The sequence below is a fragment of the Pungitius pungitius genome, chromosome 4 (genome assembly GCF_949316345.1).
Source record: "Pungitius pungitius chromosome 4, fPunPun2.1, whole genome shotgun sequence".
Lineage (NCBI taxonomy): Eukaryota > Metazoa > Chordata > Actinopteri > Perciformes > Gasterosteidae > Pungitius > Pungitius pungitius.
Genome location: NC_084903.1, coordinates 4,327,826 through 4,343,591, shown reverse-complemented (window position 1 = coordinate 4,343,591; position 15,766 = coordinate 4,327,826). Strand labels below are relative to the sequence as shown.

Genomic DNA, 15,766 nt, shown 5'->3' with positions numbered 1-15,766 from the left:
TGAGCGGTCTAAAATAAATTAAATTATAAATAAATAATTAAAAATATTTCTATAATACATGAAAGTTTTGATAATTTTTAGTCAAACTCTGACTGACCTATTCTAGTTCAAAGAATTAGAATTTGTGCGGGAACAGCAATGATGCGGAGCTGAACGCACATTCTTACCCCAAAAAATACATAGTTAATGATTTGTTAAAAGGGTTTGTCACTGGCTAGTGAAATAAAAAGATTTTTCACATGAAATGTTGTGAATTTAAATTCGGAAAATGGTGTTCAAAAGAGTATTCATGAAATGTAAAAGATTATTTTGTAAAACTGATTAGTGTCTTCAAATAGATGAGTATCATTAATCATTAATAATATATAACTAAAGGCAAACAGAGTAAATTTGTTATTTCAGAAGAGTGTATCAAAATGGGTGCCCTTCGTATGACTCAGTACCCATGAAGTAGCCCTCAGGTTCAAAAAGGTTGGTGACCCCTGCTGTAGAGAGATAAAGAGCCAGAAAGGAAATTTGTGTTTGGATATCTTCTAAGAAGATTACTCAGTTAGTATTGGTATTGTATTAACTGGATAACTAGCTGTTAAACAGTTCAATTCCAACTCTTGTCAACTCTCAACTGACTGTAATCACTGAGCGGAAAACGGAAAATAAAAAAATATAAAAAAGCTCAGGCTTTTATCCAACTTACCATCCACTTACAAAGAGTGAAGTTCAACCAAGAGAGTACAGAACCAGAACAACAAGAATCAAGAAAGTAAAATAAATCTTGGCCTGGATATCGGCTGGCTACACCAGAACCCCAGAAATACAGCCCTTATCCCTGTGAGGCCTATTATATTTTCATAAATGCGGAATTTTCCATTTTCCCCGAGTTTTTTTACTGTTTGTTTCTTTACCTCTGTAAATTCCCCTCGTTCCATGGCTCCACATTGATGTCCTCGTCCCCTGTCTGGTCAGTGTTATCAGCGGCTTGTGATCCACACATGTCTTCAGTGGGCCCTGTGGCTACACACATCCTCCAGATACTACTCTCCTATAGCCACACACACACACACACACACACACACACACACACACACACACACACACACACACACACACACACACACACACACATATACACTCAGATACACAGTGAACAAGCATAAGGGACCTCTAGCCAGCTTTATAAGCAGAGCAACCATCTAACTTAGTGACGTGATAGCAACAAATGACAAAACAGCAAAAAGTGTGGGCCATATATGATTCAATGGCTCTTAGGGACAGAGAACACAGACATTATAAAATACAGACACAAAAGCTTTGAGCTTTAAATATTTCCTTTACGTCAATTACTTAAAAATGGAAATACCCCAAAGGTCAACATTATCATGTGAAACAAAGAAATCTAATCAGTGATGAGAATAGATGAATTGCTGAAATTAATCTATTGATAATAACATAATTCTATTGACATATTTATAAACTTCTGAAATGTACAAGGCTCTCATATACTGTAGTTTCTGTCTGGTAGATGATGAAAAGTCAACCGTTAAAAATGATTGTTAACTTTAGAATAAAGACTTCTGTACTACTCAGACAAGTTGAGATGCTGTAAGGCAGTGGTTTCCAACCTGGGTTCCAATAATCCACCACGGATGCGAAGTGATTGGTCTGCTATGAGGTTGACGAAATAATAATTTAACTTTTAAAACTAAAATCATAATAACTGAACTGGTTAATGTACATAATATTAGTAGTATTAAAGTATATATAGTATTAAAGGTAAATTCATTCAAATACAACTACTATTAGTGCAGCTACTTCTAATGCTACCATTGCTACTGAGTACTAGTGTAACTGCTAGATCTGCTAATGCTACTACAACTACTGCTCCGACTACAACTACTACTTGTAAAACCACTGCAACTACTACTATTACTACGGTGGTGGAACTTCGTGGATAATGTCCTTTTGAGAAATTAAGCTACTGGCTAATATGCTATTACTGCTGTTACTACTTGTGAAGCTGCTACTGCTTCTAATAGCTTCTGTCATTACTAATGCAGCAGGTAAGCAGTTGACAACTGCTGATAATGCTATTATTACTACTTCTACAAGCAGTACAAAAGCCACTACCACTACCACTCCTACTACTACTTCTACTAGTACATTTGCTTTACTACTACTACTACTAACTTTTACTAATGCTTTGCTGACGTTAGTTCAGTCAGAAGACTATGCTCTTATGTATAGTTTATTTGTCCTACATCTGCAAATTACTCCTCATGCATGCTTACTCAATATCACCTTGCGGTCTTTGATTGGGGCTGTAAATCAGGTCATCAGCTGCTCTGATCAGCTGGTTTCTTCTATCAAATAGCACAATGAAACAATTAAATCCTGGGACTATTCTGTTACTATCTTTACCTTCAGTACGTTCATGCTGCAGTTACACACCTCCCCATCTCCACCCTGTCTTCACAGATCCATCAGCTTTATCGACCTCATTCTATCAGACTCATCAGCCAACACCACCACCGGGTCTGGACTCCACAGGGGGATTTGCCTCGCTGCTGATTAGGGCAGAAGGCCCTTGATTACAAATCACCCAGTAGAGTCCAAGCGCTAGAATTGTTTTTTAAACTTTATCCCCAAGTATATAATGTGTTAGTAATAAACATTTATCTCAGTTTAAAGAAGAGCATTTGGAAAAAGTCTCACTAGCACAAACCACCGTTGACATACCTTGATGCTGAAGGACCTCCTCATGCTCTTTTTGTTTGCCCTGAGTGTGCTGGTATGCTGCAACTGGTTATCTGACTCAGTGTCTCCTTTCTTCCCCAGGGCTGATTGGTCACTTGTCCTCCAGTGCCCGTTGCCTGTATTTCTGCAGTGTGTTTGAGCCCCATCACATATTAGTGCCCTACAGCCTGGGCCCCATCTCTTGCACCCATCCGATATAGCACGCCTCCCCTCTGGACAGTCATCATTAGTTTTAGAATGACACAGGATCAAAGACCTGGACAGAGTGAGTGGAAATAACAAGCTCAGTTGACATAAAAATACTTTTTTTGAAGGGGGAGTGTTATGTACCTACAGATGATGTCGTATGTGTGCATATTTCTAATGCCCACGCCTTCTGGTTAGTTTTTTTGGTCACTGTTTCTGTTGTCCCTCACCTTGCCTTTGATTCAGACACCTCCCTTCCTGTGTGCTGCCCTCCTGTGTGATTGCAAGCCTCGCACTCATTGTTTTCACCTATGTCTCGTTCCCCTGTGTATTTAGTCTGTGTCTACTCCTTGCCACTCGTTACCAGCGATTTACCCCAGTGTGCCTTCCTGTCTTTTCACCTGTTTTTCCACCTGTGACTCTTTGCCTGCCGATTCAGATTCCTCTGCCTGTCTGTTTACCCGTGTACCAAATCCTGCTTGAAGTAAAGACCTTGTTGTTGTAAAGACCTGACTACCGCCTCTCTAGTCCGCTTTTAAGTCCAGGCCCTTGTAGCTTCCAACTACCTGACAGCACAAACTGGCCAACACTGACGTAGCAGACTTTGATTACCTCAATCAGGCTGTCGCAACACAAGGCATTCTTGCGTTCTGATGCATCTCTCCAGGGGAGTTTTCTCAGAGGGCTTAACAATCCTGTGAGGGATGACTCAGAGAGTGTCAAGGTCTAAACTGCTCTTGCTGTAAGGTTAGAAAAACCATCTCGGAGAGTTTAGGAAAGAGAGACCTGGTCTCCCCTTAGCTCGCCAGTTCCTTGCTCAGCCTCTCCTTCACCCCTTGGGAGAACTGGTACAAGTCTACTTCAGTGGAAGTCTGCTGCAGATGCTGCTTTGACCCAGTTGTTCGACCCAGTTGCTCGTCGCAACCCTCCCTCATGCATTCTGTCCGTTTTGCCTAGAAAGGGCCATCACTTGGGGCATTGAGGAGAAGGTGAGGCAGGCTGCAGTAACTGCTTCTGTCCCTAATGGCTGACAGCAGGCTGTTTGTCCCCTTTTCTCTTTGTTCAGTTAGCCCATTCCGCTCGAGTCTCCTACCACCCCGGGGCTCCGAGGACGATGTTCGTCATAAAGCAGTGGTTCTGGTGGCCCGTGATGGAGAAGGAGGGGGAGTCTCCGCCTGCCAGGTGTGTGCATGGTGTAAGGTTACTCAAATTCCTCCACCCATTCCTGGTTGGACATCTCTTCATCGCAGGGCTTACCCAGTCCAAGGGTAACACAGGTGGTCCGCTTCCTCTAAAAGGGTCCACTTCATTCCCCTGCCTAAGTTGTCCTGCACCAAGGAAACGCCAAAGGCTGTACTTTCTCATGTTTTATGTCTCAATGGTTTCCCTGCAGATATAGTGTCTGACCGGTGTCCCCAGTTTTTGGAGGGAGTTCTGCAGTCTCTTAGGAGCGACGTTCAGCCAGTCTTCTGGCTCCCATGTTCAATCGAATGGCCAACATGCAGCACATGACCTTGTCATCCCCGTCGATAGATTTTTCACTCTACTCCTCATTCTGTGCAGATACAGGACACTTAGATGGAAAAAGGTCAAATCCAACGAAACCCTTTAGAGTCTGTTTGAGATGCACCAGGTGTTCAACTAACTCCAATGCAAACCAATCCATGTCATAACAACAACTATCCAGCCTAAATAATAATAATAATTTTTTATAACGCACTCTTCATTACATTACATGTCATTTAGCTGACGTTTTTATCCAAAGCGACGTACGTTGCATTATGTGTTAAATTTTGCCTGGGGAGCAATTAGGGGTTGGGTGTCTTGCTCATGGACACATGGGGCAGCCGGTTTTCGAACCACCAACCTTGCAGCTCTCAGCGCATCACTCAACTCCACGTGCCACCATCGCCCTGCGATCAGCAGCCGATTTCAGAGTGCGACACAGATGGCAAAACATAGAGGAAAAGCTAGTAAAAACGTTGGGGAAGAAAAAAAACGTCCTTGATCCTTGAATAAAAAGGTTTTCAGGCCTGCTTTAAAAGAGTCCAGTGACCGTACTGCCCTCAGGTGATCAGGGAGACCGGTCCACGTGTGGCGCTGCCGAGCAAAAGGCCCGGTCGCCAATGGTGCGGAGCTTGGTGTTGGGGACGTGGAGGAGAGAGCTGCTCACAGATCTGAGGGTGCAGGTGGAGGTTTGGAGAGTGAGTAGTTCTTGCAGATAGGGATGTGCATGTCCATTTATGCATCCATGAGTTAGTAGTAGATGTTTGTACTCAATCCGGAAAGAGACAGGGAGCCAGTGTAATGAATGTAGGATGGATGTTATGCATTTCCGGACTCTCATCAGGTTTCTGGCAGCGGTGTTTTCCATGTGTTGTAGTTTCAGGGTAATTTTGCCAGTGATTTCAGTTAAAAGTGAATTACAGGAGTCCAGTCTTGAGAAGCTAAAGGCATGGACAAGCTTCTCTGCATCTGACAAGGTCAAAGTAGGGTGGAGTTTGGAGATGTTTTTGAGATGATAGAATGAGGTTTTGCACAGGTATTCAATATGGTCCTCAGGCTGGATGGTTGAGTCCAATGTTTTCACACATAACCATAACCCAGGTGAAATCAATTTAAACGTTCACTCATTTTACCTTTTGTCTGTAACAACGCAACGGTAATACTAGCATACATGTACAAACAGACTTGATTTTTCCCAAACAACAATCCAATCCAAACTAAGTAAACTTCTCTATAGACGTTTGACAGTCGCTGTTGGAAGAGATGGGGGTGAAAATGTGTTGAAAAGATCAATTTTAGCTGTCTTGAATTTAAGATCCAAACAATAACACAAATGTTTTCTGTACGAAATCATTCATGCTGTTTGTCGTTTTATGTAAATGTGTTTCTTTTCCCCGATCAACGCATAATTCACACAAACAAATTTGACACCAGCCTGTGAAGAAAGCTACATACTATGTCTACCAATGAAAAAGATATTCTAACTGAAGTGTTGGTAGCTTCCAATGCATCCTTATTTACTAATAGCCATTGATCGGTGCTGGTACCTGGATAGCATGGCCAGTTTCTTGGAGCGAGGGTTGTGGCTGCTGGTTGAGTTGTTGTTGCGGCTTTCCTCCTGGTCTGTGCGTCTCCTTTCCATCCTCCTAGCAGCCGCTGTGCTGGCTCTCCTGCTCTGGTTGGAGTATCTCTGATGTATAGCCGTTGGCGTGTGAGTATGGGTGTGCGGTGGGAGCTCCGGAACCATCACACTCCTCCCAGCTGGCCCGAAGCCTAATGGATGGGGACGCTCTGAAGAGCAATTAGAAAAACTCAGTTAAGACAGTGTGACTGCTTCCGCCTGTGAAAGTGTTCTGAGAAACAGCTCAGGCAATTGAGGACTGGCGATAAAAAAGCTTTTCTTTCCCTGTTTTAAAAAATTGGCAAAGCTTTTCACACTCCTCATAATTTTAGTTTATTCAGGTTAAGATGTTCTGAGAGAAGCACACACAGACACGCACAATGACATGCAGTTTGATGTGACAAAATTACATGGAAAATCAACACAATAAGAGGAGCTATTAAGCTAGTAGAGGCTCACACAGAGATCAACTCATTTTCTAATGTACACAATGTATAAATGGTATATAGTTATTGTGCATACACTCCATTAATGAGCTGGAGTAACTGAACATTTATCAATGCTTTATGCTCTAAAGTGCACAACATGAAGACCCACACATACATTATACATTCTAAAGGAGATGTGTACAGGCTCAGAAACCCATAACGCCGTCGGTCTGATATCATTATCTTGCTCTTTCACTCACAGTCGGGCTTGAATGGCTCAAAAGGTTTTAGCAGCATTCAGCCACAAACATGTGAATGCCACATGTTTGACTAAATACAAATTAGCTCATCTTTTGTGACTGATGCCCCATTACCTTTTAGTGAGTCAACCGTCAAAAGTTTCATAATGAGGTGGCATGATATCTCGGCAGATTTCAGCATGATGTCTTTAGCAATGATCACTGTGTCAGAGTAAGAAATCATGGAGCCAGAGGCAGTGATTTGGCAGAGACACAGCTCGCAATCATTTAACACTTGTACATATGCATGCGTAATTGGGAAGGAGGTGACAAGGCTTCATGGTGTAACACAACCAGCGATGTGTGGCACTGGCTCCTCTGTCATCATGAAATGTAAAAAATAATGAAGTAAAACAAATAAATATTTGTCCACTGATCATTGATAGAAATGTTATTATTAGATTGCAGTTAAACCAATGATTGTTTTAGTCAATATTGCTGAATTTGTATATTTTCCTGTTCAAATACGGTGAAAGATGGAGGCGGAGGCAGCGACGCCTTGTCGCAGCAGCAGTACCCCTGCCTCACTGAAGAGGGCGTATTAAAATATATTTTATTATATCATTTTTTATTCCTCTTGCACTATGTTGTCTTGTTGTCCATTGTCTTATTGTCCATTGTCGAACTGTCAAATTCCTTGTATGACTGACATATTATGGTAATAAATGTTTCCTGACCCTGATTCCTGATGTGAGCACACAGGTTTTTGTCTGCTGTTGTCCTTCAAGTATTACAGACATGTGGCATAGCCTGCATGTACGGGCTAAAAACGTCAAGTATCAAAAGTCAAGTGCACCGCATCAGTCCGTCAAGGCTGAAATACAGTCGGGATGGGACTGACCTAGGACCACTTTCATCCATAGCAATAACGTGTATTGAGCCTAAGATAAAGAAGTCATAGAGATGCTTGTCCAGAAGGAAAAGCGAATGGACTTCATTCATAAGTAAAGGCAAGACCATGCATGCACTGCTGTACAGTCCACAACAAAAATAAACCAGCTCTATTTTTAATGATAATTTAAAATTATATTTGTCAGGACGGCTGGTGCGGGTCGAGGCAGGGAGGACTCAGATGCGGAGTTGTCCAAACAAAGGTGTTCTTTAATAAATCCAAATGAAAAGGCGAGGACGGACATGCACCAACAACGGTTACACTCAACAATGACGCAACCAGGGACAACAGGCACACAGGGCTTAAATACACTAGGGAGGTGCAGGTGATTGGACACAGGTGGAAACAATCAGGCAATCACAGGACAAGGCAGGAAGTGAAGTTACCCAGGAACACAAGAGAAACTACAAAATAAGACAAGAAGCAGACCCAAACCGTGACAATATTAAATAAGATAACAATATACGATATGGGATATGAAACATAACAAGTGGTCAATGTGCAAGCAGCCAGTTGAATGGTGATTTTATTCTGTTCTGTTGAAGTCCTATATTTGTGAATCTGACTTTGAAAGAGTCAGTGCCTCTCCAGCCACAAACCTCAGTCAGTGAAGACCAATGTCAAGTATCATATATTGTCAATTAGAAGGTAAACACTTCCTTGTCTTTTGGTTGGGACATTGTGAAGTGTCAGATCTTCTTATCAGGCGACACATGTTTTGGAGAATTCGAGATGTTAATGTGGTGCACTACTCCTGGTCTATGGAAGATTTGCTAATAAGCCACGTTAGATATTTCAACAGGCTGGATAAACCCCAGAACAAGTCCACACAAACAGAAGCTAAAAAGGGATGAGGCGTTTTAACGTGATACCTGGGCCTACTGATGCAATCTACAATGATAGATACTCATCTTCCACTAGCAGCCAACAGTTTGTTAAGCCATTAGCTGGGGAGTTTTGAGTCACATTCAAGTTTTTTGGTGGAGTCAAATCCAATTCAAGAAAAAGCCCATGAAAGACAATTACATGTATTATTTAGCTGACCCTTTTATCCAAAGTGACAATAAGGGCATTCAATCAAGTGGGTACATAACCAGAACAACAAGAACCAAGTACACATTTTTTGAGAAAGCCAAACTAGAAAAGTGCTGTAGGTAACAAGTGCTATCAAAACGAGTCCAGGTCTTCCACTGTCCTGATGTCGTTGGGGAGTTCGTTCCACCATTTAAAAGGTAAATGGACTGCTTGTGTATAGCGCTTTAACACTTCATGTCATCATTCACCCATTCATACACTGATGACAGAAGCTACCATACACAGTGCCACCTGCCCATCAGTAACTAAGATTCACACACTGAAGTCACTGCTACATGAACATTGTTGAGGTAACTGTCTTGCCCAAGGAAACATCAACATGCAGGTTAGCAGGGCCTGGGAACATTTAGGTGCCAGGACAGCAAACAGTAAGGATGTTGTTGAATGTTAGCTCTGTTAAGCAAGAGGGCAGTGCAGGGACATACGGTTTGACCATGTTCTGGATGTGGACTGGACCTGTGTGTGTCGAGCCCTGTGTGTCGGACTATTAAAGGATTTTCTGGAACCCGTCTAACCAGTATAGCAACTGTTACTTTCCAGAAAAATTCTTCTCTTCAAAAAGGTGGAGCAGAGAGTGTGCTCAAACTATCAGGGCATCACACTACTCAGCTCTGGGAGAGCTTATGCCAGGGGGCTAGATTACATCTCCAAGCTGGCTTGGGCACACTTAGGGATCCCCCAGAATGGGGGGATTGGAACATTGGAAAATGTTGTGGGTGAGAGAGAAGTCTGGTCACCCCAATGGGTCACATTGAAAGGAGGTTTTAGGATTGCTGTGTTTGCTTAATCATGTGTGTGTGTGTGTCTGTGTGCACATGTCACAGAAACACTGACTGCCTTTATTATTAGCAAGGCAGCAACTCAGGGCCCGTCTGCCGGAACAGACCGTGATTGAGGAAAAGCACGGGTGGGGCGGCTGCTCAGCCCGGACAACGAGAGTGTTGTTTGGAGTTTTCACAGGAATCTTGTTTCCAGCTTTTGAGATGGTGCAGGCCTTCAGAGGACAGCCAAGAGGGGTCATGCTATGAATAATCCACCACGCAATGTGCACAATCACTGAGACCATCTACCGGCTTTGGTGAAGACATAGAATTCTTGATACGGATGATTTCCATCTGTAGGACAGATTACATTTTTTTATATTCATATAGCTGTATGCCAGGTGGGCCTGTGTGGCTTTGGTGAGAGCCGAGAGGAAGCCGTTTCAATCCACTGCCGGCTTCACTCAGGTATTAGTGGCATAAAGATCGTCTTGTATCGGACATACACAATGTGATGGAATTTGTGTTTTCATGAAGGGCCACTGTGTGCAAGTGATCGCGTAAAATCCACACACACACACACACACACACTCGTCCAGCCCTCAGGCAAAAACATTGAAATTGCATTGATAGTTTCATCATGCTTAGACAGTGTCTTACTTCCCTGTCTAAAAGCCCTACTTGGGTACTATTATGAAAGACAGACATTTACAATAGTTAAAGACGCTGACAAACATCCATGTTAAAAAGTGGAAGTCCAACTTACCGTAGTCGATCATGTTGACTTTTAGGCCGTGTCTACAGCTTCTACTGGAAATGTAAACAGAGGATTCAAAGGATGGATTCACTCCACACAGAACTTCAGGTCACACACTGATGCATTACGCAGAGCGTGGCTTCCTCACTCAGATTCATCTGGGGTAATGTGCTTGTGACTCGTTCGTCCTCCTCCTCCCTCCTTTTCCTCCTCCTCTGTGTGGAGAACATAACTGTGTTTCAGTAGAGGCACGGCTCCCCAGAACCACTGCTCTTTTCATTCGAGCCAGCTCAAGAGAGGAAAACACACGTACTGAGCTGGGCATGACCTCACACCTACAAGGGTTTTTACAAGCCTCTGTGTGTGTGTGTGTGTGGGGGCGGGGGTAGGTGTGTGGGGGAATGAATACCTTCTCTGTGGTGCACATAAACACACATTTGTCATTGGAGTAAATGTGTGTGTGTGTGTGTTTTCTGTCTGGATGAGTGCTTTTTGACCTGCACGATGATTAGCTAATATTCAAATGAGGAGAGAAAAGCATTGTGGGAGAACAGAACAGAGAACAGAGTTAGATTATGACGTGAGCTGCGGCCTTCACTGGTTTCATCCCCCCAGAAGCTTCTCTAAGCCCACAGTGGTGATGGGGTAGGGGGGCATTCATCACTTGTTTTCACAGTTGGTTTCGAAGTGTGTTTTCCAATATCATTTAAAATTACATACAATTCTGAGAACAGAATTGTGGTCCTTGGGCCAAGTCAAGCTCAATATTCTTCTTTCAATTTGTTGACATATTAAAGTAAAAGGTTGTTAGAGAAGATATTTTAGATATCTCTTTGTATTTATGTATCTATGATGTATAAACAAATCCCTCTGTAAAACATTCCATTAAATATCATTTTTTCTTTAGGAAAAGGAACAACAAGCAGCAGCTCAGTGGCTGTGGTAACAATGGTGAGCGGCTTGGTATCTCTTAGTAGACCCTCTACAGTGTCTGAGGTGGGGCTGCACACCCTGTTGGGCACATACATGCTCCCAATGCCTTCGACTTCATGCAGACAGCCTTGTTTCCAATCGACAAATGCATCAGGCTTCCTCTGGGTTGGGAGAGTGTCGTGTGTTTTCTGTGCCTCCCTCTAGTGGCTCATGTGTGTGAGTGTCGCTTTTTGTAAAGAATGTACAGTATCTATTTCTGTCAAGTCAGCATAAAATATTAGCAATGTGTGTAAAAAAAAAGTAAGACTCAAAACTATTCAGTTTAACAACATATCTACATCTATTCCATTATTTTACAAAAGGTTGCTATACTTATTACCTATTATTAGAAACTATTCACACAGTCTACACGATACATCCATCTGTCAAATGTTCTGATCTGTTTTCAAACTCAACCGAAACTCTGTGTGGTTCTTCCACATGTCGCACTTGTCCTCATGTAGTGTGTGAAGGAAATGGACCACACCTCAGAGGGAAAAGAGAGTAGAAAACATCCTCAGTAAACATCCTGAGAGCAGGAAACCCCGTGACACTGCTTCACTTCAGTCTCTGATCGAGTTGCACATACTAAATGGCTGGGCCGATTTGGGCCTATATTTTAAATAATAATAATTACAGTAATAATACACCCCCTAAGGTCCAAGGCCCAAGCACCTTTTCCCTTTTTGTCCCACAGTCCAATTTCTCCAGAGCGCTGCATCTTTTATAAAGCTGGACTAACGTTCTCCTTTGGTCCACCAGATGTCCTCAGGTCGTGCTTTTCCTGACTCCCACAACATAATCTGGCTAATTATTCACAGAGTCACCCAACATAACCCGAATCTCTTCTTTCCCAGTCTCCAAAGTCCAGGATGATTTACTTTAATTGAGGACTTTCTCTCAGGCATTTTGAGTCCTTCAAGAACACTTGAATCATGATCATCTTCCCTTTATTTGCTTGGTACTTACGTATATATAAGTACATTTAAAGCTTGACACAATAAGGTAAGCTACGGTAATGTACGTATGTTTGTTGTCATCGTAAAAATAATACAACAAAATTAAGTTGGCAACTCATCAGAACAGCAGTAACAGCCCCAAAAGAATGTATAAAAACATTAAGACAAGACATTAAATATAAAATAGATAAAATATAGACAGAAAAACTGCGGGTTTAAGCAGTCCTGAATCTTTTTCCTGATGGAGGGAGACCCCGGTGTGTGATGTCCTTGTAGATGGCCTTCTTCTGGAGGCGCCCAGCATACACAGTGTCCAGGTCAGGGAGGATGACTCCCACAATCTATAGAGGGAAAAAAATGCCTTAAGTGTTAAATAAACAAATGTATAAAATAATTTAAAGAATGAATACAGACGTGTATAAATATAAGTTGATACCTTAACAGAACATTAAATAAATCTATTTCCACATTTCTGTATTTCCTCATTTATTTATTTCTGTATTTTGTCATTCATTATATTCCTGTTTGTCAGCTGTTGTTTAGCTAACGTTTCCTAAATACTATACTATTAGTAGTATGTTGGCACATTGAATATTGTTCACGGTGCCAACATACTTTCATTGTATTAAACTGAACTAGGCAGCCATGTGGCATTTAATGATTAATTTTTTTGCAGCACCAAGAACCGCATTGCACCCAATTTCACCTCCACAGCCAAATGATCTCAAACTCAGAGAATAAATAACTATTGCCGTGATGAGTGAATAATTTATTCGGCCACATTCCTGTAAGGTGTGCTAGGATTTAGTTAGCCAATAAGTTTGGTTAAAACATTGGAGGGAGAAGCACGACAAGGAGTTGATCTGTTGCTGCGAATATGTTCAGTGTCATTTGAGAAAAATGTCAATACAACACTGAAAAGTTCAGTAAATCCTGTTTATCATTAGAATTCTTTATACTTTTGTGTTAATCTTTTTATTTATGTCAAACAGAAAGGAGTTTAGGAAATAAGAATGCAGTTAAACACTGATTTCAGATCTATGCTTAATAAAAGCATTTATTTTCCTTCCACCTGCATCATGCAGCTGCTGACACAGGCATTTTCTGGAGCATGTCTGATATTAAGCATACAGTTTGTACACAGACATTGAACACATTGAACAGGGGGCCATCAGCTTTGCAGCTGAACTTCAGGGACCAGAACACCACACGTCCCAACTTCAAACTCCATGTTGCCCTGCAGTTAAAAGGGTTCAGGTGAAAGGGTCTGTTCAGCCAAAAGTATTGTTTGAGACCTTATCGTCGACTTCTACAGAACTACAGAACTGAGTCCGAGTTTGTTTTTTCATTTGTTAGAACCTTGTTGTAAATATCACTTGTTTTATAATATCCTTGGATTCTGGATGAATATTCCATGAATAGCTATGGCATTCCAATCCCAAAGAGCCAATCATTAATACAGGAATCAGAGATGTATAATGAACATGTTTGATCACACCATTTTAGCCCATGATATGCAAATCCACATGTACAGGCCTATCTGTTAGTTACATTATGCTTTTGATACATGCACTTTGGAATGAACCTTCCCTACATTATAAATAAAACACAAAAGCACTTAGTGTAATGTTAGATAAGTGGAGGTTCATTGTCCCATGTAGAAAAGTAAGGTCATAGTGAAAATAAAACAACACCTGTACTGTGCTGTGCCTCGTGATCATGGAGACTCCACAGTTGCAGCGGGGACTGATTTTCCTCTTGCGCAGTGGGACTGGTTTCTCTCAGTCATAGTTGGAATGCTTTCCCTCAGTCATAGTTGGACTGGTTTAGCGTGGGCGTAGTCGCAGCAGGTCCAGCCATCCTGGATAACCTGAAGGTGGTTCTATAGTGACCACTGTTCCTTACCTTGTATACGTATGCGTCCTGCATTCAATAGGCCAACCATCATGTGGTATCCACTGTTGGGAAGTGGCTGTAGAATTTGAGTCCCAGTTTCATCCAAACCATTATCTAATGGAGTTTACAGGCCGTGGTCATCAAAAATAATTTCCAAATAATTATCTTGTTGGCTCAGACACAATTTGAAACAGGTTTAAAGCAAATTGCTGTGTAATTAAATCAGGGGGTTGATCATATTCCAGAAGGACCAACTCAGAAGATATGTGAGGGGCCAACAGTTCACAGAGAGCTCGTAATGTGCATGCTGTAGAGTTTTAAAAATGCCTGCTCTGTTGAAGGGAGTGACACAGCAGATAGAGCAGCCATCTTGCATGTGTTTCCTGTATTGTGTGGTTTGATTTAGTCATCTTATTTGCTATGATTTGATTTATTTGTTTGAAGTGATATCCTGTTACCTTTTGTGACTATTTACTTTATGTTTTACACCTTTACACTGACCTCCCGAATGGTACAATTTAGTGTTGATCTAGTGTGATTAAGTGAACAGTGTTTAATCTCTTTTTATTGACTCATTTGAAGAGTTTATTTAATAAACACTTTTGCTATAGTAGTCTCGGGCTCCAGTTTATTCTGGCTCTTGTGCGTGGAAAATGAACGGGTCACATCTGTAAACTACTCTATTTATGTATTATGTATTTTCTTTAGAATAAAGGGGAACTATGAGGAGTGCTATGATGTAAAATATTAGTACATATGTCAGTAGTTAATACATAAATGAAGATAGTAAGAAGATTTTTTCATTACATTTCCAGAACGTGCAGTGATGTCAGTAAGAGGCTAGGCACTGAGTTATGAAAGCCAGATGACCTAATTAGTTGTTACGGCTAACACGCCAAAACAGTAAATGTTAAGCACAAGCTTGGTCGATATCAATTCAATTCATTCAGCTTACAGTTATCAAGCTCCTCTTTTGTGGGGCCAACAAAAGAGGAGCTTTTGTTGTGGAACCAGCTTCCACTCTCAGTCCGTGAGCGGACACATTACATTACATGTAATTTAGCTTACGCTTTTACACAAAGTGACTTAGTAAGTGCATTTCAACCATAAGGATACAAAAACAGTCGTCTTCTTCCTCAACCTCAACACAGACAAGACCGAAGGAATGATACTGGACTTGACGAAGAATCTTTCCCCTCAACAGCCTCTTATTCGAAAAGGAACTAATGTGGCGAGAGATTTACATGGATAGAATCTGCACTATGATGTAGTTGTACACAGCAAAATTCTTATTAAGTTACTTTTCCAGTGTTGGGCAAAAGTGTTGAAGTGCAGAGTTGAAATCACACTGCAAACTCTTACAGAGTCAAATGTACAAAAGAAAATTATGGAAGTAAATCTGTGCCATCGGGGGTTGAAATAAAAAGTTGATTGAATTTCTAGCACTGAATATTTATGCATTGAAATTATGTACCTGAATGTTTTTCAACATTAAAACACCGCAAAAAAATTCAACCTAAAAAAAAAAAATGTTGAAATATTCGAAATGGAGGCTACAATATTCAACCGCAAAAAATTCAACCTTGGCACACCAATATGCGGAGGCTACAATATTCAACCCAAATAAATTCAACCTTGGCACA

At 41.4% G+C, this 15,766-nt stretch overlaps 1 protein-coding gene across 1 annotated transcript in view; it reads right to left on the bottom strand.

Annotated features, from left to right (window-relative positions):
• Positions 1-10,480, bottom strand: part of il16 (interleukin 16) — a 41,427-nt gene extending 30,947 nt beyond the window's left edge. Inside the window, exons 1-4 of the mRNA XM_037484788.2 lie at positions 10,306-10,480; positions 5,991-6,234; positions 2,734-3,007; positions 903-1,039 (exon numbers count right to left, since the gene is read on the bottom strand). Coding sequence (XP_037340685.2) covers positions 903-1,039; positions 2,734-3,007; positions 5,991-6,234; positions 10,306-10,318 — 668 coding nt within the window. The 5' untranslated portion in view covers positions 10,319-10,480. The remainder of the gene's footprint in view (positions 1-902; positions 1,040-2,733; positions 3,008-5,990; positions 6,235-10,305) is intronic.
• Positions 10,481-15,766: the final 5,286 nt, after the last annotated feature.